General features: G+C 41.8%; 3 protein-coding genes across 3 annotated transcripts; 1 reads left to right on the top strand and 2 right to left on the bottom strand.

Moving 5' to 3' along the window:
* Nucleotides 1–431: 431 nt before the first annotated feature.
* Nucleotides 432–1,046, bottom strand: LOC132262961 (histone H2A, sperm-like). The gene has a single exon (XM_059762479.1). The coding sequence runs from the start codon at nt 969–971 to the stop codon at nt 588–590; it is 384 nt and encodes a 127-aa protein (XP_059618462.1). The 5' UTR covers nt 972–1,046; the 3' UTR covers nt 432–587.
* A 433-nt stretch (nt 1,047–1,479) lies between these two features.
* On the bottom strand, nt 1,480–11,690 carry LOC132262959 (nipped-B protein). Its single transcript, XM_059762477.1, has 21 exons — nt 11,538–11,690; nt 11,117–11,226; nt 10,954–11,036; nt 10,723–10,894; nt 10,539–10,660; nt 9,057–9,773; nt 8,700–8,983; nt 8,516–8,636; nt 8,284–8,445; nt 6,736–8,220; nt 6,147–6,670; nt 5,783–6,067; nt 5,208–5,680; nt 4,694–5,142; nt 4,391–4,626; nt 4,159–4,310; nt 3,780–4,087; nt 3,539–3,704; nt 3,294–3,471; nt 3,036–3,224; nt 1,480–2,962 (listed from the first exon to the last, which is right to left on the bottom strand). Exons 3-21 carry the CDS (start codon nt 11,018–11,020, stop codon nt 2,762–2,764), a joined length of 6,291 nt encoding a protein of 2,096 aa, XP_059618460.1. The 5' UTR covers nt 11,021–11,036; nt 11,117–11,226; nt 11,538–11,690; the 3' UTR covers nt 1,480–2,761.
* Nucleotides 11,691–11,895: 205 nt separating this feature from the next.
* Nucleotides 11,896–26,399, top strand: LOC132261693 (dynein axonemal heavy chain 8-like). The gene is made up of 7 exons (XM_059760613.1): nt 11,896–11,985; nt 12,142–13,038; nt 13,104–13,912; nt 13,975–14,415; nt 14,473–24,577; nt 24,639–25,484; nt 25,944–26,399. Exons 1-7 carry the CDS (start codon nt 11,896–11,898, stop codon nt 26,397–26,399), a joined length of 13,644 nt encoding a protein of 4,547 aa, XP_059616596.1.
* Nucleotides 26,400–26,438: the final 39 nt, after the last annotated feature.

Below are 26,438 nucleotides of genomic sequence, written 5' to 3' on the forward strand. Positions count from 1 at the left end.
CTACCCTTTAGCAAATAAATGATTATATTTCGCAATGTTCTATGCTATTTTCGATATCTTTATGCAATTACATTTTGGTGATTTTGGGTGTCGAATTCAACATATGCACAAGTATTCGAGTATTCACAAATTTCAATCAACAAATTCGTCAATTCTGCGAAAAATATTCCTTTTTCTCTCAATGCCAAAAATTAATTAATGCTTCTTACGTACCTTTATGACGAAATAGAGTGAAGTCACAATATATTTAAATGTTACCCGAATGATATTGCGTATGGTGGCGAAGGTAAGAATTGGCGAGTGCCAAAGAAAGATGTAGAGATTGTTGTATTTAATTTGAAAAGCGAAGAAATTTTGTGGTTTTCGTCGAAAAAGGATAGAAATTTTCTTCAGACATTCAAAGTAAGTACTATAATATTGTTATTTAACAATAATTTTATTATTCATAAATATGCCTTTTGGATTTTTTCTCGAATTGCCCCAATTTTAGTACAAGTAGAGTGATGGAAGAGAGCGTAGTTACAACATTTGCTTAGTATTTCTAATGATTGGGCAAGAAAGATCAGCAATCTATAGAAGATTTTCTTTCAACTTGTTTTTTTTGGCGTCTTGTCTACTGTCTTCTTGGGCAGCAGCACTGCCTGAATGTTGGGCAGAACGCCGCCTTGGGCAATGGTGACGCCAGACAGAAGTTTGTTCAGCTCCTCGTCGTTGCGGATGGCCAGCTGCAGATGACGCGGAATGATCCTGCTCTTCCTGTTGTCACGGGCAGCATTGCCTCCCAATTCAAGCACTTCGGCGACCAAATACTCTAGAACGGCTGCAAGGTAAATTGGCGCTGCGCCGGCTAACCTGTCTGCATATCTTCCCTTGCGCAGAAGACGATGCACACGTGATACTGAGAACTGAAGCCCAGCTCGTTTGGCGCGTGTCTTACGTCCACTCTGATTCTCATTCTTACGCTTAGCCATAATCTTTACCAATTACACACGTTTATTAAGAGACTTTTGACACAGTGAATTCAGGACGAGTAATGATGCTCTAATCCCACTTCGGACCTTTTATACGCATTTGTAATCCATTTATTGATGCTATAACGGTTAAATAAACCCGAACAAACACTTTTTGGCAAAGCTTTTGTATTTGAATTCCTTTTAACGCTAGGAATAAATCGCGAAAGAAATGTCAGAGATTTGTCTAGGCAAAAGTTCTTAGCGATAAATCTACCGCGGAAAAGTCCTTAATGTGCTCTTTCGTGAACTTACTCTCCAACTCTTGCACATTGGCTGCAAATCCTGTGGGATTTGTTTGAATTTTTCCAGCATTTCCCCTCACATTGTCGCTCTTCCATGCAAATGAGCGTCAAATGTGATTTATTGCACGCTGCAAATTCGCGAAGTTCGGACGCTGCGTGGAGGAAAATGATGATGGATCGCTTAGAGGGTCGCCACGACTGGTGAAAATGAGAGAATCCTGTAATTTCATCATCAATTTATATTTCGTCTGTAATTTACATACTTTTCCCAACCCATTCCCATTCTTCTCACATCTTCAATCTTACAATTATAATAATTTGTATTTTATCCACCACATAAGTCACAATTCATCGAAACTGTTTCAATTTTACAAATTGTCACGTCATTTATGTGGGTGATTACAGTTATAATTTTCTCATTAATACAACGACTTTTTATTTCGCAGTTTTTGTAATTCCTTTTTTTTTTTACTTTTCTTTCAAAATTTACTATCTCAATCGTCATTTTTGCATATCTTTTCACTTGTTTTTTTTCTTCAATAAATTATATAGTTTTTTTTTGCTTAGGAGCAACAATCTGCTCGTATTAAATATTGATATCTCTCTATATTACCATTTTCGTCTAGATTTAATTTTACACATATAAAAATATAAAACTCATCAATTTTTTTTTTAATATTCTCAAAATGTTCTTTTCTTCTTTATTTGTTTCTCGTCTAAATTACTCCGCACAAATATTGTTTTTTTTTATTTAAATCTGCATGAGATGAAATAATATTATTTCGCACTGAATTTATATATTAACTTTTCTCTTTTTTTCCATTTAATGAGAAAAAATGAAAAAAATGTACAATAGCTAAGAGTTAATCTACGTCTACGACTTCAGTTTTTAAATATTTTTTTTCTCATCCCGTATTTCAAATATATGTATTTATAATTTGCTCTCTATTTCGCTACAACTTCTCACGCGAAGACATTATTTAAGAATTTATTACTAATAGAAATAAAGATTGATTTCGAAATAAATTAAGTTCCGCTCGCCCTTTTCTTTGCTCAACTCAACAGTATCGCTAAGATTTTCATAGTTTTTATTATTATTACAATAAATTGTATATATATATACTTCAAGATCTCTCTATATAATGTAAATGTATATTTAAATTATGTATGGGTGTAATTCTTTATACAATTCTTATTGCTAATTAAATTTAATTTAAAGGATCATTCATTTATGTAGAAAATCTCTTATCGCTATACATTTTTCTCATCAATTATCGTATTTATATAATCTAATTTCTATTTATAATTTTAATTGGTTGAGTGACCTTTAGTGATTCTTCATTCTGTGTCTCTTGCCAGCAATCTGACAATATGTCTCCGTTATTAGATATATTACAATTGGAATACTCGCGCACATCTGGAGTCTGACTGTCTCTCTCTCTCTTTCGACTCCTCCGGATAATTTTCTATGTACACACTGTGATCTTCTTAATCCCTGTCTCCCTCTTACAGATAATCACTATCACTGTTATCGTAGTCTTCTTCGTCACTGGAAGACACCCTCTTCTTCTTCCTCTTCGTTTGTGCCTTGCGTGCGGGCGTCTTCTTCACCGGACTCGCCTTAATTGGGGTCTTTGTCGTCACTTGGTTGTGTGACTGATGCGATGTTGCAAGAGGATCAACACCTGATTGCGTATAGGATGACTGCTATTGGAAAGAAATAAAACCCAAAATTCAGTGACGCATAACAGAAAGACGGAAATCCCCCAAATCAACTTACATTTGTCGAATTAACAACATTATTCACTGCGTTTGGCTGCACTGAGTTATTCATCACATTATTTACATGAGGCGTTGTGGAGAAGCTCTCGATTTGCTGCTCAAAGTCCACAACCGTCGTCAATGGTGGCTTTGCGGTCTCCTCATCGTCTGAATCCTCAGGATCCAACTTCAGCATCAATTGCTTGAACTATACAGAAAGTGTGGTCAATTACAATTATTGCCTTCTTCATCTTAATGCCAAATTTTCCTAACTTACATCCAAATATCTATCGACCAGCTTCTTCCTCACAGTCTCATTCATCTCCATGCCAATGGACTCCTCCTCTTTGATGATGTCAATCGTTGATTTTGGATTAAACTCTAAGATTGCACGCTTTTGCATTGCTTTCTCATAGATTTTCGCCGGCTCCGATGGTGAGTATCGAGTGATTTTACTGAAAGACAGAAACACAATGTCAAGGCATTTACTATACACTGTCAACGTCGAAGCTTTGATTTTACCTATCTGTGATTCCATAGCAATCCTTAAGATGTTGCTTCAACAACAGCAGGAGCATACAACCCTGAGCAGCCGTTATGCAACTCTGGAGATCAGCCAAATTCTCAGGAAGTCGATTCAGGATGGCCTCCTTGTCATCATCATCATCGTCATCCAGAATATTTGGCTCTGCAAACAGAGATAAAATCAATTCTATCACAATCCATATCTAACCAATGTGTGTGTGTGTGTGTGTCAACGTACGTTCTTCACCCGGATTTGCTGGCTGCTCTTGCTTGAGACCCTCACGGAAGTTACTCAGCAAATTTGTCCCCGTCACAGTGACCACAACGTCAATCTGATGAATGATGTACAGCGGTTCGTCCTGCACTGCATACGGATAGTACGCCAAATTGTCAGTGAGATACAACATTCGACGCAAATCCACTTTCTGATTGTCAAATTGCTTGATGATTGATTGAATCAGTGCCCTTCTCTGTGGCTTGGCATTCCTCAACAGTGTATACAGGAATCCCGTGAGCGCTGACTGTGGTTCACCCTTTTCTTTCGCCCTGCAAATTCAATCCAACATGGTTAGTTACCTCTGGCATATTTATTAGAGCACCCAACTCCTCTCTCTCACCTGCATCCACGAACAATATTGGTCTTCTCATTGACTTGCAGCAGCTTCTGCAAGTTGTACGACAATTGAATGCCCGCGTGGGATTTCATATTGATAAAGCCAGGATGTTGCTTCTCAATCTCTTGCAGATGTCGATCAGCTGAATTTGATACCTAAATAAGAAAAAAAAACCAACACAATTTTCTTTACAATCTCATCTCATTTGATAACATTCACTGAGTTGATAACTTACCGAGTTCTCACAATCTGTACTCAGGCATATAAGATAGGGTACTATTTGAATTGGATGCACAAGACCTTGAGTGAGAACTGCATCGACCACTTTCATTGACCAGATGCGCAATTGAATGTCACAATTGAGGAAACACTCCAAGATCTCCTTCAGGTACAGCTGAATAACCCTTGACGCCATTCCCGCCTTTAGATCGCCCATTTCTTTCAAATCCTCCTTCTTGGCTTGACTCTCCCCTGCAAAACATCGAGAAAACACCATATTAAAATGCTGTAAAATCATATCAAATGCCAACAAACATACATTCTTTCTCATCCTGATCCATTCTTTGATCTTCCTCGCTCAGATACAGCAAGATATTCTTCACCACATTGACTTTAATGTCCGTCTGGACGGTTTCTGATGTCAGAAGATCTCTGTAGAAGTCTTTGAGCTGTGGCATTGTCAGATACTCATAGTTTTTCACGCAGAAGTAACCAAGAGCATTCAGTATCTCCTTCCTGATGTCCAAATTGTGACACACCACGTAATACATGAATGTGTCAAACACTTCATCGCAGATCTTTGCCGGTAACCCATTGCGACTGCCCTCGCCGTACACTTCAGCCACATTGAAGTCAAAATATCGCATTAGGAGACCCACAATGAAGATACTTCGACGAAAGCCTGGCGACTTGAAGACCATATCAAAGGTGAAATTCGGATTCTGTTGACCCTTCTCCTTGTATGTTAGCAGATAAGGGTAGAAAAACCTAAGCAAGAACAAATACATTAAAACCACAAAACCCAAATACATGACAAATTAACGTCATCGCACCTCTTGAAGCAATCACGTATCAGGGCATAATTCTTCGTCAGCTTGTTCACAATGGCGCCCAAGCACGAGATGCAACTACTGACAACGGTTCTATTTTGTGACACAATCAACATCGTGAGATGCGCCTCCAAGTCGGCGAGGAAGGAGTCACTGGGATGCTCCATGAGCGGCACCACATATTCCAATATTTCCGCCACACAACTCAGAAACTTAATCATGCTCATCGAGTTGCATTTAATGTTCAAGTACGGCTCCAGCGTTATGGCGTGCTTCACGAGGAGTTGTGGTCGAATTTTGGCAAACAAATGCATGGTCGTGATGCATCCCAGCATCTTCCTATTGTCCGTGCCCTCCAGCTTCATGATAGCATCCACCAAGCCATCGGCTATTTGCTCACACGCTGTGACAATCTGCTTTGGCGGTTCTTTTGGTGTCTTCGTTGTGTCCTCCTTATTTTCTTTTGGTTTAAAAATCTGCAAGTCAAACGAAGCAGAAGAGGTCACACATTAGCATGCTTGCCAACAAAAGTCCGACAACACTACTGCGTCTCTTTTTCTTTCTTTTGGCACACTTACACTCCTGAGAAGTCCATCCAGCCACTGTGTATTCTCCAATGAGACATTCACAACATCGGTAATTTGGGTGATTTTCCTTCCAACGGCATCTTTATCACCAGAACTGACCGGCGAGAACCACATGTTGAGAAAAACATCAGTCACCAGCTTCTGAATGCCCTCCTCGTCATTCACCCGCCTTATCATCTTCATACAAATCTCTGGGATCTTGTCGAAATCCGGATACTCGAGGCAAATGTCACGGAGAATCTTGATAACACGCTTTCGCACTGAAACTCCCGTGTCCTGAAAATGCAGAAAACACACCCCAAATCATTACATTAAACTCTCCCTCGCTTTGCCATTATTCAATAAAAATCCTCACCAATATCCGGTGTGATAGCATTTCATAATACTGATTTATCAGTTCAGGACTAGTCAACACATATTTTCCTATTAAATCTACAGCAGCCTCTCGTACAGCAATGGACTGATCGAGGAACTTGTGATTCACACCCATCTGCATATCCTTCCTCGTCAGTATCGACGGATCCACCTCCACAATATTCCCCAAGCACTTGATCGCCTTGGTGCGTATGGCAATTGACTGCTCACACACAACTTTGATGATCTGTCGCAGATAGAGATCGAAACTCTGCGAGAATGATCGTCGACCACTCAGGTATTGTGCAATCAATTGAGCATTGTTGTAGTCAATGTACGTCTTCACATCCTGCACCGCCATATTATTCAATGAGTATGATTTTATATTGTCGATGAGATACTTTTTTCGCTGATCCAGTATACGAAAAATCTCGAGATTCAACTCCTGATCCACACCAGACTTCTTCTTCTCCCTCTCAATCTCATCCTCACTCTCCTCTTCACTCTCCGATGACTCTGACGCATCTGCAAAGAAAAGCGGATTTCAGTGTCACAAAACAGTGAGTCTTCAATGGTCTTCCTCTACTTACTTCGTCGCTTCTTCTTGGGCGTCTTCCTCGTGGCATAACCCTTCTTCCCATCAGCAATCTCCTTCTTGCGATTCATGATGTCTCTGTACCACTGTGTCAGATAGAAGTGCCTCGCATGGTCCCAGATATTATCCTCATGTGCATTCACAGCCAAAAAGTCAAGTAGTATCTTCTGCAGGAACTCCACTCTCTCCTCATCCGGATCGAGTTGTGCTATTGAATCCACATTCGCGAGATCACCTTCCTTCTCCTGCTCAATCTTGATGTACTTTATCATCTGATCCATTGTGCTGACCTTACACCGCGACTCCACCGTGTCCTTCCTCAGTCTTGCCGTCACGAGGCCCAAATATTCCAACGATACCAGCCTAATTGACTGCTCCACAGATTTATCCGACATATTGCGGTACAGCAATCGACCAAGGAGGCTCAGCAGCAGCTCCGCTGCCGGCCACTCTGGCTTATTCACCGTCGTCAAGAGATCCTGGATGAAATTCTCAAACAGTGGACGGAAGTCTGTTTCACCCGATCTTGGCTTACACTTGCTGAGAAATGTCTGCAGGAAATTGCCACCAATACACTTTGCCGTCTCGTACTTCTCCGATATGAAGATATCCTTATCTGTGCGTGGTTTCTGGTCACTATTGATGCGCTTCTTGTGATTAACACTCTCACACATACTGTCCGGTAACACAACTGAACACTGAATTAACTGCAGCACCAGAGCGGTGACCATTTGGATGTTTCCACCATTATTGGCCAACTTGTACGGTCGCAGCATCTTCTTGGACCCATGCAAGCGATCCAGCGACGTGAGAATATCCGCCAGAATGTTATTTCGATGCTTAGAGTATTTCTCATTCTTGAAGATCGTTGTCACGAGATCCAAACACACAAACTGCAGCGTATCAATGTTGTCGACAAAGAATGGCTCCACACCAATTGCCGATGCATGAATTACAATGGTGTCCTCAAACTGGAACCTTGAGAAGATTGTCACGAGTACCTTTGTGAGATCGACAATCTTTGAGTAAATCGTTCCAACACCTTTGACCTGTCCATATCCCGTTTTCTTCTTCTTGTTGTCACTCTTCTTCTTCGTCTCCACCGAATACACAGCATCATATGACGGAAATATCGTTTCACGTAGTTGAAATTGCACAAACTTGATGATAAAATCCAAATTGTCCTCCTGCAGAAACTTTACATTGAGACAACTGTAGATGTTGCACACAAGCAGCGACGCCTCCAGTGCATTCACAATCTTCTCAATGTACGTCCGTGACACGAGCTCCTCTTGCATGTCTGGCCCAGCAGAAAGATTCTTCGCCACAGCGACACTCCTTAAGGCATACGTAATCAAGAGTGACAACTTATTCTGCGGTAACATCTCGAAGGAGCCCTTCACCTTCAACTTTGCCGCCTCTGCACTGATACTGTTCAATAGCGCCGTCGAAATGCATTCATAGTTATCATCACAGTCATCTGCAAGGCATAACAATAGCATTTAGTACATTTTCACCATAAAACACAAAAAAAAAGTCTCACCCAAACTTAAATTCGCTTCAGTCTCATCGAGTTGATCGAAAATCTTCTCCATTGTTGCGTTGAAGTGATTATATGTATTCGAGTTTAGCAGTTCGTGGTCATCCAACTTCTTCAGCACAGGCATCAACACCCTCTCAATTCGTCGCAATTTTGGTTTTGATACTGAAAACGCAAAGCACAAATTAAACATCGTTCAACATTTACACCTAATAATAATATCGAATTGACTCACTTAATTCCTCATCTGGTTTTTCGCTGTTTTCAGGAACTCTTCGTTTGCGTTCCGTCGCTTTCATCCTACTAAATAGAGAGTCAGACTCGGCATTGCTGCCTCCTAGTGTCTTTTCCAGTTCCTACAAATAAATCACCCTTTAGCATCTTTTTCATCACATTAAACATACACACTCCCATCTCACCTCCTTCGTCAATCGATTGAGACATACTTTCGCCATTCGCCCACCGAGAGCCCTTGTTGTCTCATCATCCATCTCCACATCATTCCCCGCCTTATCCTTGTCTGTGCAGTTCGCCGTCGCACTGTGCTCTTGTGGCTGCACGCAATTTCTCACGTGCTGATCAACTGATTGCTCCTCAGGCTGATGCATTGTGCTATTCTTCACCATCGGATATCGCAGATCCGTGTTGACACTGGATGATTCAGCCACAGCCACTGCATCGACCGCCTGTGCCGGTGATTGACCTGCGAATTTGTAAGAAAAATTACCATAAGCTCCCCACGCATTTGCATGCTTTTCTTTTCCCCTTTCACTTACCCCTCGAGTCAAAGTTCTTGTTTTGCTGCTGCTGCGCCAGATACTCATTGTTCCTCGGGGCCAACTTTTGCGTCAACGGCTCCGCATTCAACTGCCTAATCACGCCGCCAGACTCACTCTGCGTTTGAACCTGCCCTTGAGGCGTCTGTGGCATTTGTTGCGCTTGCACTGGGAATTGCTGTTGTGCCTGAGATTGCGGCTGCTGTATCACCTGCACTGCCTGCTGGTGCTGCTGAATCACCGGCTGCACCGCTGTGTTCTCCACGATCGCATTGTACGTGGGAAAGGACTGAAGTCCCTGACTTTGCTGGTGAATCTGCGACTTCAACGCCACATTTGTCTGTCGCTGAGGCTGCGTCACGACCACTGAGGTGTGCTGCACTGGCTGCACCGTCTGATGCTGAGCGTGCTGCTGCTGTGAGTACTGCGCCTCGTATGGCGACTGCTGTGGCGTCATCACCAGCTGAACGGGCTGCGCCTGTGGCGATGGATGAGCCTGTGGCACGTGCTGCATCACGTGCGACTGCTGCAGCACCGATCCATCATAGTTCATAGTGCTCTGGATGATGTTCGGCTGCTGGTAGATCACTTGCGTCTGCGCCTGCTGCTGCTGTTGCTGCCCCATGAACACCTGCGGTTGCTGGGGCTCCGCATACGCCTGCGCCGGCGTCTGGGCGGCCCAATTGAGCACAGAACTGGATCCAGCAGCAGCCGCGCCTGTCAATTGTACCGATTGTTGGGAATTGAATGCTTGGTTAATGGCAGTGACTTGGGGTTGTGTGGTGAAATGTTGCTGCGGCTGCTGATGCAAGTAATTGAATGGATGCTGTATTATTTGCTGTTGTGCCTGATTTAAGTGATTCTGTGGCATGTTTGTCTGTATCTGATGCACTGCCTGCTGCGCTACCATCGCCTGCTCTACACCACGTCCTGCCAGATGCACCTGCTGCTGTTGGACGTGTTGTTGTTGTTGTTGTTGGGAATGTTGTTGAACTAAGCAAGAAGCAACAATGATGGTGACAATTTGTGAGCACACTTAAAATGGTGATTGCATGTCTTTCGGCAAAATGTGTATGTGTGTGAGTGCTTTTCAAGCAACAAACAAGGATAAAAGGATGTTCTTAGTATTCACAACATAAAATAGGCACAAACATAGGATTAGCATTGCTACATAAATTCAAAAGACTTCAAATTTTTACAGCAATTTCTGAAAATTGATTAGTTCCTCACTCAGAAGCGTCACTGCTGAAATTTTATTACCCTAAACTCCTCTTAATGCACAATTTGCTACAGATCTCTTTTCTACAAAACAATCAAGGGAAAGCTAATGCCAAATGCAAGAATCTTCAACACTCATTCGCTGATACCATTCAAGAATTTGTGGTATTCGCCGCCCATAAATGAGGCCACGAGAAATTGTGTGGTTCTTTGTGTGGGGAATGAATTTTTTGTTTGATGGAATAAGCTTTGAGGAACACTTACCAAAGGAAGATCTTCCCTCTTGAAAGACATTAGGCCTGAATTTGTAGATGGCCTGCAGGAGTTCCGGCACATTTTGTTGCGCCGAACTCGATTCTATAACGTTGAATTCGTCCAGGATTTCGCTGTGGGGAAAAAACAAGCAAAATTAATATTGTTACAGGACAAAATACGGTCTATTGCTTACATTTGATCTGCATTGGTTTGCTCAAGGGCTCTCACGAGCTGCTGAACGCGATTGACATCCTGCACGGCCAGCAGATTCCGCGCCTCTTCGGCCACACGCGGATGGAAGAGAAGCGATTTGTCCAGGAGCGATGTGACAAGAGCCGGATCACTTAATGGTAGTTCACTGAGGACTGCAGATAGAGAAAACCGTGAGATGAGAAATTTCCTTTGTCCTTTTCCCCAAACTTACAGTCAGATAAATCGGTCAATCCGGCCAGTGTTGTTGTGGGAACACTGGGAATGTCCTTGTCTCCCATCTTTCCGCCCGAAAACCTGATTCAAATCAGAGAGTTCACCATTAGATTCCGATTTTCCGCAGTAGACTCCTTTGACTTCCGGACAAATACACTCACTGTCAGGAATCCTTTGACGATCTCAGTATAAATCTCCTTTTTCCACCGTTGTAAGTCCGATTGCTTGCATTTTACATGGATTCCTTGGTTCTCTGTCGCGTTGCTCCACTCTGGAGACCGAGGAGGGCATGAAAAGAGAAAAAAAAAGAAATGGTAAAAATTGGGATCAGACTGATGCTGACACGAACAATAAATCTCAGGTGAAATTTCTATCTTTTCACCCATTACGGCCTCAAAATTCCATCCGGAAGTATGCAAAACCCTCCCCCGCTATCCTGAGAATAGACATTCAATTCAAAATACCGAGAAGAATGGAAAATTTCGATGAAATAAAGGTTTATGACAAATATTTTGTTGTGGCCCAAAGAATGACATTTGACCGAGAAAATTACAATCGGAATTTCACATGCAAAACACACACCCTCATTGCCTTTTCCACTGTAGCGCACAAGATCACCACCAATACTCGCGTATTCGCGTGGAAAATAGCCAGAGAGTAGCTGAATTTTCACCAAATTTACGAAAAATTCTCTCTTTTGCGAGCAACAACAAAAAACTTTAAGAAATGGCCGCCGTACACAAGTGTTGCCTGATGCCATCAAGCTTGAATTGACGTTCGCAGCGCCGCGCGCGGTACTAGACGCGGAAACCCTTCAAATGCGCTCTGAGGTGCGCGGTTGAAAATCAACCGAAAAATCGAGGTATTCGATTTGGCGCCTTTTGTTCAAGCGAATTTTCAGCCAAATTTTCATTGCCTGAGTGACTATTCTCGTGGAGAGATGAGGAAGAATCAGGCGGTATTTGGAGTGGCTGCGAAGGTGCAGAAATGGCTCGGAAAGAAGAAAACTCCTCAATTTACAGAAGATTTGGTGAGTCGAGCAATTAAATTTGGGGGATTTTGTATTTTTTTTCTTACACGCTATGCGTGTACTTATTCACATTTTCTGTAATTGCGTGAAAAGTTTAATGAGCAAATTACGCTAAGTACAATTCCAACGTGAGTTTCCATTGTTTGTATGCTGCAGAGAAAATTCCAGGATCTGCGTGTGCAAAGGGAGAGTACAATCACGCCTTTGCACAAGATTGTGTTTGAGATTGTGGCTCAGCATTTCCAAATTGATCAGTCGGTCGTGGTTGATGGATATCTGGATACGGAAGAGAATGTGCAATTTCTCAGTAACTTCTTCTCAAAGCATGGGCAGCTGGCGATCTTCTTCAGCTATGGGCTGTTCCCTCTCGCCCCCGTTGAGTCTGGCCAGTACCACTCCCTGGAGATGTGGCAGGCTGCCGTGCAGTGGAAGAGAATTGTCATATCGACGAATGAACCAACGCAACTCAATCCGACTTGTGTGATAATCTATCGAGTAGATAACACTGAGAATATCACGATCAGAAATCATCAGAACTTGATCTATTCCAAGTACTTCAAGGCCCAGAAGCCAGACAATCAGACAGCATTCACGAGGTTCTTGGATGACTTCGAAGGCCTCCTTAAATCTGATCCGCTACAAGCCATTGAATCTGATGCAGAAACTGGATCATTGACTGGTGAATTTCTTAGCATTTCCCATTCTATTCGAACGATGGATGACGCGCTGAAGAGCAAGCCAGTGTATAAGATTGATCAGGAGCTGTTCAAAGGCTTTCTCATCAACACCACTGTGATTAAGGAGACATCCAGGAATCCTAAGAAAGTGAGTGAGATTGAGAAGGTGTTCAGCAAGTGGATGAAAGGAATAAAGAGAATTCTTGTCCGTGGTGAGCAAATCTACAGAGATTCTCGCGATGCTCAACCAGCTAATGAGTTTATGCACTGGAGGAGAATTGTCTTTGACTATGCATTCATCAAGGAAGACATAAAGAAGCCGGAGTTTGCGAATGTTGTCCAATGTCTCACATTGGCGGGATCGAGTCTTTTGAAAGTAAAGAGCAATTTTATTGTGAGTATAAAACTTTACATGAAATCTTATTATTACCATTATTCCAGGAATGGAAGATTATCCAGGAGAATTTACACATCGCATACATTCAAGCCAACGATATTTACCTCTTCCTCAACTCAGTTGTGCCATTCTTCAAAGATCTCCATGAAAAATCTCCACAGGACATTATCATTCAATTCACAGGCTTCTTAACATTGATCAAGAACGTTTCAGAGATATCGCAGTACTACCGAACGCCCATGAGAATTTGTGAATTTGTCAGCATTTTCGTCAATCAGTTGATTTTGGTGTGTCACAATTACATTGAGGGCAAAGATGGATCAGTTTGGCTCCAGCAGAGATCAAAGGTGATTGAGAAGATTCAGGATTCGCGCCATTTTCTCGATACTTTTGAAGAGAAGTATCACGATATAGCAAATTGGGAGTGTTCAATGAAGCATATTTTCCACGCAAAGTCGCAATTTATGGACAAATTGCATGAAATTGAGGAAATTCTGATAATTATGGAGTCTTCTTCGGTACTTGATCGCATTAGGATGACAACAATGGATCCGTTTGCAGTTAGGATGAAGGAGAATTTTCAAGAGATCGTCAAGGCTCCATTGTCGCCTTTTAGTCGTGACAATAAGACTTTTGGGAGTCTGCATGGCAGGTTTATTAAGCAAACTGAGAAGATTGAGGAAGAAATATTTGTGAAGATGAAAAATATGGTCCAAGAGTGTCCCAGTTCGAGTTCAATGCTGCTGCTTTTAAAGCAATACAGCAAATTCAACTTGAGACCGCTGTGCATTGAACAGCAACACTTTGCAGTAATCAATAAACTGGAAGAAGAAATCTCAGAGATTTACACAGCGTAAGATGTGATGGATTTTATATGTTTCCTAAAATAAGTGTCCTTTTTTTATGTACTTTTAGATACAGAAATGAGTCAGGCAAGGGTATTCAATACGGACGGTGTTTCTTGAGGAAATTCGAAGACCCTGTGAAGAGTGTGATGGATCTCAACAGTCCGATGTTAACAGAAAAAATGACAAAAAGTCTTTACCTGCTCAACACTTTAAAGGACATGATCAAGCAGGAGGAAGAGGCAATCTTCGACAGTTGGAAGTCAAGGATGACTGGGGAAATTAATGCAGCTCTCAAGGAACCGGTGTTCGTGAAGAAACCCGAACATCCTGGATATTACGTGAATTTCAATGAGAAAATCTACCTCAGAATAAGAGAGTGTGATCAGTATGTTAAAATGCAATTTAAACTACCAAAAGTGGGAAAGATTCTGCTCACTGCCAAGAACGATTTGCTGAGTGATCGAGATGCGCTAATGGGTTGTGCCAAGATTGATTTGAAAATGAGACGGTAAGTCGGATGATTGAATATCTGTGTGATCTAGTGTGATTATCGTGATTCTTTTAGAGCGATTCCTGCAGCTTTTCTGGATATAATCTACCCACTTTTGAACGATGTCGATCGGTTATTCAGAGAAGGACAAACTGTTATATGTTGGATGTCAAGTTCTTTGCCGTCTTACATTGAGAAACTGAACAAATCGCTGAAGACTCTGATGGACAGAGTGAAACAGATTAGCGATCGTGTGCTGATGATTGAAGAGTATCTTGAGGAGATTTCAGAGACATGCTTAGCTACAGTTCCTGACGCGCCTGTGACAATTGATAATCTGAAAAAGATGAATCTTGATCATCTGACTGGCACCAAGAATTTCATTTCAGCTCGATCAAGTCTGATGGAGCAAATGGTGATCGATTTGATTCAAGTATTCTGCGATTTAATGGAATTTCAAGATGACAAATATGACTGGATCAATTTTGCCGATCTTCCAAGAATAGTCAAATTGCCTACAGAAGAAAGTGAAACATCGCGCCTTTATAGGGAATTTGACGAGGACAATTTCGATGTGAAACAATTCCACAAATTGTGCATGGATGTCTTCAATTACTTCTACGATCAATTTCTCATCAGCCTCAAAAATTGCTTTCTCAACACTGTTGAGGTCCTGAAAAGTCATCTGATAAGAGAATACTCAGAGAATGGGAAACCTGTACCTATTATTGAGTCGAGTTTAATCCTTAAAATTGAGAGCGACGCTGGAGAATTTTCCCTGTTGCCGTCAATTCAGAATATTGAGGATGGAATTCAGGAAATTCTCACAAATTTGATATACTTCTTCAAGAGCATCGCCTCATGGGGCTTCAAGGCAAAGACAAGAAATCACTTAGCAATGTCTAAATGGGAATCTGAGTATCCAAAAACGGTTTATGCGTTCCTCTCAGAACGCGTGGAAATGCATCAAATCTTATTGAATTTTAAGATGAATGTTAAAGAAGAAGTGCATGACTTTGTCGAGAAACTCAGGGATCGGTATGAATATCTCTGGACAGTGAATCAATTCAATATCAATAAGAAAATAATTTCGTCAAATCCATCAGTTCTGGAAATACAAACAATTCTTGAGGAGATTTCTCAGGAATTATCTGATGCAGAAGCCAGAAAAGAGGGAAATTTCGTTGCCATTCCAGTTAGAATTTCCCTCGCTAAAGCAATGGATCAGATTGTTCACGTGATCTGGATGTGGCGGGAAAATTTGACTTCAGACATGCTCTCGTTTCTTAGGAAAAATATGGCTCAGATGATGAAATTTATTCTGCAACACACGAAGCTTTTGAAAAAACCTGTCCGGGACATTCATAACTTGGAGGAAGTGTTTCAGTGTCTGAGAATTGTGGTTGAGAGCTACACGGACACCGATATTCAACTGACTAAGGCTACAGACGTTCTCAATCTTCTCAGGATGCACAGATCTAGTATTCCCGATGATGATTATGAGATTGTCTACAGACTGGAGAGGAGTCACAGGGAATTAATGGGACTGGAGAGTGAGAAGAGAGTGGAATTGCTAAATCTCTATCGTCCTATGGAAGAGTATTTGATGCAGAAATCACAGGAGTTTGAGGAGGAGTGGATAAAATTTGAGAAAGAGTATCATGAATCAGGACCTCTTATTCCTGATATTTCTGCCAAAACTGCATCGGATAGATTTTTCCTCTTCTCAGCACGCTTCAATGAGCTATTGAAGTTGTTTGAATTGGTCAAGACTGGTGAAAGATTATTTGGGTATCCATCAAAGGAGAATAAGAATGTTCTAGTGAGGAAGACAGAGCTAGAATCACTGTCGAAGTTGTACAGTTTGTATAACGAAGTTCACAATCTGGATCGAAATTATCGATTGATGAAGTGGTTTAATGTCTATGTTGAGGACATGATGGAGAATCTGAAGGAGATTCAAGCGAGGTACAATAGATTACCTAATAGTCTTAAGCGATGGAAAGCCTATGAGGAGCTGAAGAGGAAACTCACCGAAATGAATGATCTTTGCCCATTAATTGGTCTTCTTCGAAATGACGCTATGAAGGATCATCACTGGAGTAGTTTGAGTGAATGTTTAAACATAAACATTGATGTTGAGAGTGACGAATTCACACTGGGAACCATTCTTGATACGCACATCCTGGATGTTCGCGACGAAGTTGAAAATATTGGGATTTCAGCACTCAAAGAGAAGGACATCGAGGAGAAACTCAGGCAAATTGATGAGATGTGGACAAACATGAGATTTCCATCTTCACCTTTCAAAGGAAGAGGAAATTTCTTGCTCAAGGGAACAGAGACACAAGATTTACTAGCACAGATCGATGATGCTCTACTAATCCTGAACTCCTTGGCGGCTAACAAATATAATGCAATTTTCATGAATCGAACTCTCCACTGGATTGACAAACTTTCGAAGACCAGCAATAATCTGGACATGTGGCTTCAGGTTCAAGATCTATGGCTGTATCTTGAGGCAGTCTTCGCGAGTGGTGACATATCACGCCAACTTCCCGTTGAAGCGAGACTCTTTTCCAATGTCGATCTGAATTTCTCAAGAATCGTTCATCGAGCCTTGAGCATTGACAAGGTAATTGAGTGCTCCACTCATCCGGATCTTCAAGTGTCTTTTCCCATAATCATGCAACAACTGGAACAATGTTTGAAATCTCTGTCCAGCTACTTGGAAAAGAAGCGGAGACTCTTCCCGAGATTCTTCTTTGTATCTGATGAGGTGTTGATTCAGATTTTGGGACAATCAAATGAACCAAAAAATATTCAAACGCATTTCCTGAGTCTGTTCGATGCTCTGGCGAGAGTGGAGTTCAAAGAGAATTCACCAAACATAATGGAGGCTTTTCTTTCTTCAAATGGTGAGAAGGTTCCTATGATCAATTTGGTATCGTGTACGGAAAATGTTGAAATATGGCTGGGAGAACTGTTGAAAACAATGCAAGACACCATTAAGAGTGTCACAGCGGATATGTCCAGGTCGGTAGTTGAGAAAGATTTCGACTTCGTGAAGAACTTTGATAAGTACACCGGACAGATGGGAATTATAGGGCTTCAGGTGCTTTGGACGCATCTCTCGGAAACGGCACTGATGAAGAGCAAGCGAGATTCGTCTATCATGAAAGAGACCAATAAATCTTTCCTCAATCTCCTCAATCAACTCATAGAGCAGACTGCACTGGAATTATCTTCTCTGGACAGAATCAAATATGAAGCCATGATCACGATTCATCTCCACCAGAGGGACATTTTCCAGAAGATGTACAGTATGAAAGTATCAAGTCCGCAGAACTTTGAGTGGCAGAAGCAACAGAGATTTTATCTGTTTGATGAGACAGACACTATTGCCATCAGGATCACCAATGTGAAATTCACCTACCAGAATGAGTATCTTGGTGTGACGGATCGCTTGGTGATTACACCACTCACTGATCGCTGCTACATCACTTTGGCTCAGGCGATTTCCCTCAATATGGGTGGAGCTCCTGCAGGCCCGGCAGGAACGGGGAAAACAGAAACGACAAAGGATATGGGAAAGAGTCTGGGAAAGTACGTTGTGGTGTTTAACTGTTCGGATCAAATGGATTTCCGTGGATTGGGACAAATCTTTAAGGGATTATCCGAATCTGGATCTTGGGGATGCTTTGATGAGTTCAATCGGATTGATCTCTCTGTGCTATCCGTTGCAGCCCAACAGATTTCGTATCTTCTGACTGCCAGACAAGGGAACAGTTCAGTGTTCACATTCATTGATGGAAATTCTCTAAAAATGAACAGAGAATTTGGGATATTTATCACAATGAATCCCGGATACGCTGGACGTCAGGAATTGCCAGAGAATCTGAAGGTAATGTTCAGATCTTGTGCAATGATGGTGCCTGATCGTCAGATTATCATTCGTGTGAAACTAGCAAGTTGTGGCTTCAAGGAGAATATCATTTTGGCCAGGAAGTTCTACACACTGTATAAGTTGTGTGAGAATCAACTCTCCCATCAGATTCACTATGACTTTGGACTGAGGAATATTTTGTCAGTTCTGCGAACACTTGGCGTTCAGAAACGTGCTAATGTGAGAGAAAGTGAGCAAGCAACACTCATGAGAGTCCTCACGGATATGAATCTGTCCAAGTTAATTGCAGAGGATAAACCGATATTCCTCTCGCTGATGCGTGATCTCTTCCCGAAAATAAAGGTGTTCAAGTCCAAATATGATGATCTTCAGGAGTCAATTCAAGCATATGCGAAGGAGGAGAATCTCGTGAATGCCCCTGATTGGAATCTAAAGGTTCAACAACTTTATGAGACGTGTCTAGTGAGACATGGAATCATGGTGATGGGAGAGACTTTCACTGGGAAAACCACAGCTATGGAGGCACTTGTGCATCACTTTGGGAGACTTGGTCAGAAATATCAGACCATGAAGATGAATCCCAAAGCCATAACGTCAGCTCAGATGTTTGGGAGATTGGATGTTGCAACAAACGAGTGGACTGACGGCATTTTCTCAATTCTCTTCCGGAGGATTTGCAAACCGAAGGAAAATGAATATTTTTGGATTATTCTTGATGGGCCGGTTGATGCAATTTGGATTGAGAATCTCAACTCTGTTCTCGATGATAATAAGACCTTGACTTTAGCAAATGGAGATCGCATTATCATGTCTCCAAACTCAAAACTTATGTTTGAAACGGACAACGTGAACAATGCTTCACCAGCTACAATATCACGATTGGGAATGGTGTATTTGAGTTCATCAGTGCTTCAGTGGCAGGATATTCTGAACAGTTGGGTAGAAAGGACTTCGAAGAATATTGCGAAACATGTTAAATATTGCTTCAATGACTATTTTGAAGATCTTCTGGCTTTTGTCACGACGAGGTTGTCTCCTAAAATGAAGATCACCGAGAATGGATATGTTAAACAGTGTGTAGATATTCTGGACAGTCTGACAAAGGCTGGTTCGAATTTTGAGGATCGAAATGTCATTCAAAGACTGACTTTGTATGCAATGATCTGGTCTCTGGGAGCACTTCTCGATGCGAATGATCGGAAAAGATTTCAACAGTTCATCAAAAGTCAAGATACAAATCTACCCTGGCCTAAAATAACAGGCGATCAATCTTTTTTTGACTTCTTCGTCAACAGCATTGGAGAATGGACGCATTGGGAAACCAATATGCCAGAAAGTATCCAGTTGAAAGAGGAAAATTTCCGGTTTACCAGGATGATTGTGCCCAATGTGGAAAGTGTGCAGTTGACCTATCTTCTCCAGCGTCTGTGGAAAGAGAAGAGGCCTGTTCTGATGATTGGCGAGCAAGGTACGGGGAAGACAATAACAGTCCAACAACTGATGGAAAAATTTGATTCAGAAGAGAATGTGACGAAGACACTCAATTTCTCTTCACTAACCACACCTGATATGTTTCAGAAGACAATTGAGGGAAATGTGGAGAAAAGAACTGGAGCAATTTATGGTCCACGAGCTCATAAAAGACTCACTCTGTTTATTGACGATCTCAACATGCCGACAATCAATGAATGGGGAGACCAGACAACAAATGAGATCGTGCGGCAACTGATAGAAAATTGTGGATTTTATTCTTTGACAAAACCCGGAGATTTCATCAAGATTCAGGATCTGCAATTCATAGCGGCAATGATGAATCCTGGTGGTGGTCAGAATGATATTCCTAATCGTCTAAAGAGGCAGTTTTCGATCTTCACATGCACACTTCCGAGTGAAAACTCAATTGACAAAATATTCACTACAATAGCAGAAAAATACTTCCTACCAGATCGCTTTGCCAGAGATATTGTGAATTTTTATCCGACTCTTGTCACGATGACGCGGAAGTTGTGGCAAATCACCAAGGAGGGTCTTCTCCCGTCTCCTGCGAAGTTCCACTACATCTTCAATCTCAGGGATATGTCTCGCATATGGCAGGGAATCTTGCAGATTGAACCAGACGAGTGTCAAAATGTGCCAGATCTAATAAAACTGTGGCTCCACGAGACAAAAAGAGTCATGTCTGACCGTTGTATTGCCATAGAGGATCAGGAATGGTTTATTGGAGCGCAGAAGAAGATCTGCGAGGAAATGGCAGAATATTCATGTGACGAAGACGTATTGTTCGTGAACTTCTTGAGAGATATTCCCGATGTAGATGAAGAGAAGGGTGAAGATATGGATGATACAGTTCTCTTGGAAGCGCCTAAGGTTTATGAAGTTGTGCAGAACACTGATGATTGTGTAAAGAGAATTGAGACATTCATGCAACAGTACAATGAGACTGTCAGAGGAGAGAAGCTGAATTTGGTACTCTTCCGCGATGCTCTGACACATTTAATCATCATTTCTCGGATTATCAATATGGAAAGGGGAAATGCTCTTCTTGTTGGCATTGGAGGCTTTGGAAAGAGAAGTCTTAGCAAATTGGCCACATTCATTGCTGGATATGAATTTCATCAAGTCACCCTGACAACTGGTTACAACACAACAAATTTACTTGAAGATATTAAGACTGCGTACAAAAGTGCAGGTCTTGGAAATGGAGTGACTTTCCTCTTCACCGATGCAAATGTTGTGGATGAGACCTTCCTGGATTATCTCAACAATTTGTTGACGTCTGGAGAGATTCCTAATCTCTTCACCAAGGAGGAATATTCAGAGATTGGGAACGAGTTGACGACAAAGTTGATGAAAACTGGGGATCCCAAAGCCGTTTATACGCTAAATGATTTGATAGAAAAATTCACAACTTCTGCAAAGATAAACTTCCATATGGTGCTCTGCTTTTCTCCTATTGGAACGAGTTTGAGAGGATGGACAATTAAGTTTCCAGGACTGATGTCTGGATGCACCATTGATTGGTTCCATGATTGGCCAGACAGTGCAAGATTAGCTGTTGCTCAGCACGTGCTGAGAGATTTTCACATTGTGTGCGAAGATGGGACGAAAGAGAGCCTTATAAAGTCCATCAGTGATATTCATGGGTGTGTTGAAGAAGTTGCTGACGAGTACTTTGAGCGGTTTAGGAGGAGATTGTTCGTCACTCCAAAGAAATTTCTCAACTTCTTGGAGAGTTACAAGATGTTATATGTGAAAAAGAAATTGCAAATTGAGACAATGTCAGAAAGAATGAGTCGTGGTATCCAGAAGCTTCTTGATGCAGCAGATTCAATCAATGTTCTGGAAGTGGAATTACGTGAAAAGGAGAAGGATATCAATTTTGCAACCGAAGAGGCAAATAAAGCTCTCAAACTTGTTGAGGCTTCGACATCAGTGGCGGAAGAGGCGCGTAATAAGGTGATGGAAATCAAGACAAAAGCTGAGGAATTGGTCAGTGAGATTGAGAAGGATAAAGAAGTGGCTGAAGGCAAGTTGGAACTTGCAAAACCGGCGCTTGAGGAAGCAGAAAGGGCTCTCTTAACGATTAAACCCACCGACATTGCAACTGTTCGAAGACTCGCCAATCCTCCTCATTTAGTCACAGTCATCATGGATGCCGTTTCGGTGTTGTTGTATGAGAAACTTGATAAAGTGTCTATGGACAAGGAGAAGGGATTTCTCAAGACATCCTACAAGAATTCTTTAAAAGTGATGTCAGGAACGAGATTTCTCCCTCGACTGAGAGACTTCAAGAAAGATCGAATCAATGGTGAAATTATGGATCTACTGGTGCCTTATTTAAAGTATCCCAAGTACAATATGAGTGAGGCGAAGAAGGCATGTGGAGACGTGGCCGGACTGCTTTCCTGGACCATTGCCATGACGAAGTTCTATGCAGTAAATCGAGATGTCTTACCTCTAAAGTCAGCCTTGAGGATCCAAGAAGCGAAGTACGAAAAGGCTATTAGACAATCGGAAGATGCGGAAGTTATGCATAAAAGAACTGAACAGGAACTTGCTGAAATCCAAAAGGAGTTGGATAAGACAACAGCGAAGAAGGAAATGGTATTGGGCGAAGCTGCAGAATGCAACAATAAGCTTAGTGCTGCAACTCAATTGATATCCGGCCTTGTGGATGAGAAAGTTCGTTGGACTAAGCAGATTGAGCAGTTCAAAGCAGAAATTCAAATGCTAATCGGCGATATTTTCTACATGTGTGGCTTTGTGTCCTATTCTGGTGCCTTTAATGAAGAATTCCGCAGCATTATTATGAGGATTATACGGGAAAAGCTTGAGGAAAATCTGATACCTCATCAGAAAAGCCTGAACTTGGTACAGTTTTTCGTGGATCGAAGTGTCGTCAGCGAGTGGCTCCTTTATGGTTTACCAGATGATGATTTTTCCATTCAGAATGGCTTGATTGTCACCCAAGCGGATAACTTTCCTCTCCTGATTGATCCTCAATCGCAGGGAATTGCTTGGATAGAACAAATGGAGAAACAGAATGAACTCATCGTCGTGGAACAAAACACGAAAAACTTCCAAATGAACATTGAGAATGCAATTGAGAGAGGAAATGTTGTTTTACTGAAAGATGTGAATGAGAAATTGGATCCTTGCCTAACAAATGTGTTGAACAGGAATCTCATGAAGAGCGGAACAACGCTGAAAGTTATTGTTGGTGACAAAGAAGTGACGTGGAATGAGAATTTCCGTTTGTATATCACAACTAAATTGGAAAATCCGCACCTCAGCCCAGAAGTTTCTTCAGCTGTAAACATCGTGGACTTTTCAGTGACAATGTCGGGTCTGGAGAATCAATTGCTTGGTCGAGTGATTCGTTGTGAGAAGGCTGAAATGGAGCAAGAGAGAATTGAGTTGATTGAGGGAATAACGAGAAATATGAAAACTATGGAGAAATTGGGAGCGGATCTGTTGCAGAAACTGTCATCAATTGAAGGGAGTATTCTCGATGATGTGAGTCTCATTGAGATGCTAAATGATAGTAAAAATACATCCATAGACATTGTAAAGAAGCTGGCCAGCGCAGAAGAGACTGAAGTGAAGATCAATAGTGTTCGTGAGACGTATCGTCCGATTGCAAGAAGAGGAAGCATTCTGTACTTTTTCATGGCCACTTTGCCTGAAATTAATCACATGTATCGCACATCTTTGGCACAATTCCTTGTAAAATTCGATGAGTCCCTTCATCAAGCACCGCCATCGCCAGAGGTTTTCTCGCGAATCACATCAATAATCAAAAAGATGACAATCAACATCTTCAGATACCAAAGCAGAGGATTGTACGAGAAGCACAGATACACTTTTGCCCTTCTCATGGCTCTTAAAATTGATGTTGATCAAGGGAAAATTCGTCTTTCAGAGTTTGAGTACTTTATTAAAGGTGGATCAGCCGTTGATGCATCCAATGTGCCGAAAAATCCATTCAATTGGCTTCCAGATAACATTTGGACGAACATAACCGAATTAGCAAAACTGGATCAATTTTCCCAACTCATTGACGATATGGGTTCGAGAGAGAAAATCTGGCAAGTGTGGTATTCAAAGCCTAATCCAGAAAATGCCCAGATTCCGGATCTATTCCTCAGGCAGTTCCATAAACTCCTGTTGATAAGGGCTTGTTGTCCAGATAGAGTGCTCAGTCAGAGTCAAAAGTACATCGCTGAGTCACTGGGAAGTGAATTTCTCCAGCCGATTCTCATCAATTTCAAAGAACTTGCTGAGGAGAGCAGCGCTGTGTCGCCCATAATTTGCCTTCTCTCCATGGGATCCGATCCCACTGCGGATATTACAGACTTGGCAAGGAAGCGAGATACTACGCTTCACATTGTCTCAATGGGACAAGGTCAGGAGGTGTTGGCTAGGAGATTCTTTGAGGATGTCATGTCAGGCGATGGTGGATGGATTCTCATACAGAATTCCCACTTGAGTTTGGACTTTATGGATGAACTGTCTCTGACGTTGGCGGAGAGGGAGAAGGCGAAGAAGTATCCAGAGAACACCAGGATATGGATAACATCAGCTGAAAACGAAAAATACCCAATCAGTCTTCTGCAGAGGTCCATCAAGTACTCCAACGATCCGCCTTCGGGACTGAAAGCTGGTCTGAAGATGACTTATGGAAATTTAACTCAAGACATGCTGGACTTTTCCAATTCCAACTTCTACGTTCCACTGATTTATACCATCTCATTTCTTCACACAGTTGTTCAGGTGAGTGCTCAGTAGGTTTGGAGTTTTGATGGGCATCAAATACAAGTGTTTGATTTCCCAGGAACGAAGAAAGTACGGACCAATTGGATGGAACATTCCGTATGAATTCAATTCGGCAGATTGGCTCTCGAGCTGCATGTTTATTCAAAATCACTTGATGGAGATGAAAATGAGGAAGGGATTCGTGAACTGGTCAGCAATTCGGTACATGATCAGTGAGGTTTTCTATGGAGGCAGAGTCACTGATGATATGGACAAGAGACTCCTGACAGCCTTCACCCAGATGTGGTTTGAAGCCTCAATTGTTGATGAGAATTTTTACCTCCGTCCAGAATTCTCAGTAGTCAAGTGCCAAACAAAAGAAGAATATCTGGACTACTTTGAGAAAATGGATGAAAATGAATCACCTGAAATTTGTGGTCTACATCGGAATATTGAGATAAATTACAACATCATGGTGGCGGAGAATGTCTTCAACACTGCTCTGGCTGTTCAGCCTAAAGGATCTGGGGCAGCATCAAAGGATGGAGAGACTAGAGAGACCCAAGTTTCACGTATGGCGGGAGAATTACTGCAGAAACTCCCGAAATCCTTCGATATGCACGAAGTTGAGGAGAGACTCGCGGAAATGGGCATTCTGGATCCAATGGCAATCTTCCTTCGGCAAGAAATTAATTCAATGCAGCTTCTCTTGAGTGTTATTGGGAAGAGTTTGAGGGACTTGCAGCTGGCAATTGATGGAATGATTGTCATGAGTGCAACTCTGCAGGACACCATGGATGCGTTGTACGATGGAAAGATTCCCAAAACTTGGGAGAAATTCAGTTGGCCGACAATGGAGAAGCTCGGCTTTTGGTTCGGGGATTTGCTCAAAAGGACTAAATTTCTGCATTCATGGTGCTTCAGTGTGAGTAATTTCAGTGGTTCTCAATTATACACACAATCTTTATACTGAAATGTTTAAAGAGAGTTCGGATCCAATATAGCTTAAAAGAGTTTCAACTTAAATTCTGGAGTTTAAATCATTTATTATATGATTTAAACTTTTCACAATAATCCCATTTTCACATTACTGTCATATCCCATTAACTTCAAAGATATCGACAATAAAATTTGATCAAATTTAAATTTAAAAAATAGTTAAAATCGACAATCTGAGGATGAATTCTTGTTTTTATTAATAACTTCCCGACATTTCAACGTAATGAAATAATTTCCTAATTCTAGTAAAACGAATATTTGCATTTGTTAACTCATCATCTATTAGACATAGCAATAATCTTCAGTTGAAGAGCGTTGATTGAGAATGAATATTTTAAAAGAATTTTTGCAATTAGCATAATATTCTATCTATACAATATTGCAGGGTCGACCGAATTTGTTCTGGATTGGTGGTCTTTTCAACCCAAGTGGTTTCCTCACAGCTGTTCGCCAAGAAGGCGTGAAACTGCACTCAGACTGGCCTCTGGACAGCGTGAATCTGGACGTGAGTGTTCTCAATACGTACGCTCGTGACTGCAAGAAGTCGGTGAAGGAAGGCGTGTTGGCGTATGGTTTGGTCCTCGAGGGCGCTGGTTGGGACAGGAAACACTCATCGTTGTGCGATCTGCAGGCCAAAGTGGTGCACACGCCGATGCCTGTGTTCCACATTTTTGCCATTTCGGGAAAGCCAGCAAGAGATTATGACTACTATGAATGTCCTGTGTACAGGACGAGCGAGAGGAAACACTGCGTGGCGATGTTCAGGCTGAGGACGGTGAAGAGACCGCAGGAGAAAGACACCAATTGGATTCTTAGAGGAACGGCCCTGATCACGAAGTAAAATTGATGGTTGCGTGTGTGTGTGTATGTTGAGTATAAG

Source organism: Phlebotomus argentipes, unplaced genomic scaffold, assembly GCF_947086385.1.
Source record: "Phlebotomus argentipes unplaced genomic scaffold, Phlebotomus argentipes genome assembly contig_15, whole genome shotgun sequence".
In the NCBI taxonomy this organism is placed as follows: domain Eukaryota; kingdom Metazoa; phylum Arthropoda; class Insecta; order Diptera; family Psychodidae; genus Phlebotomus; species Phlebotomus argentipes.

What these genes read in the sequence shown, in the direction of transcription:
- LOC132262961 (XM_059762479.1), bottom strand. Translation starts at nt 971, where the DNA reads ATGGCTAAGCGTAAGAATGAGAATCAGAGTGGACGTAAGACACGCGCC.
- LOC132262959 (XM_059762477.1), bottom strand. Translation starts at nt 11,020, where the DNA reads ATGGGAGACAAGGACATTCCCAGTGTTCCCACAACAACACTGGCCGGA. An exon ending in CAAGAACTTTGACTCGAGGG is followed by an intron (nt 8,984 to 9,056) that starts GTAAGTGAAAGG and finishes ACAAATTCGCAG; the next exon opens with GTCAATCACCGGCACAGGCG. An exon ending in TGCTATCACACCGGATATTG is followed by an intron (nt 6,068 to 6,146) that starts GTGAGGATTTTT and finishes CTGCATTTTCAG; the next exon opens with GACACGGGAGTTTCAGTGCG.
- LOC132261693 (XM_059760613.1), top strand. Translation starts at nt 11,896, where the DNA reads ATGAGGAAGAATCAGGCGGTATTTGGAGTGGCTGCGAAGGTGCAGAAA. An exon ending in CGGGATCGAGTCTTTTGAAA is followed by an intron (nt 13,039 to 13,103) that starts GTAAAGAGCAAT and finishes CCATTATTCCAG; the next exon opens with GAATGGAAGATTATCCAGGA. An exon ending in ATTGATTTGAAAATGAGACG is followed by an intron (nt 14,416 to 14,472) that starts GTAAGTCGGATG and finishes TGATTCTTTTAG; the next exon opens with AGCGATTCCTGCAGCTTTTC.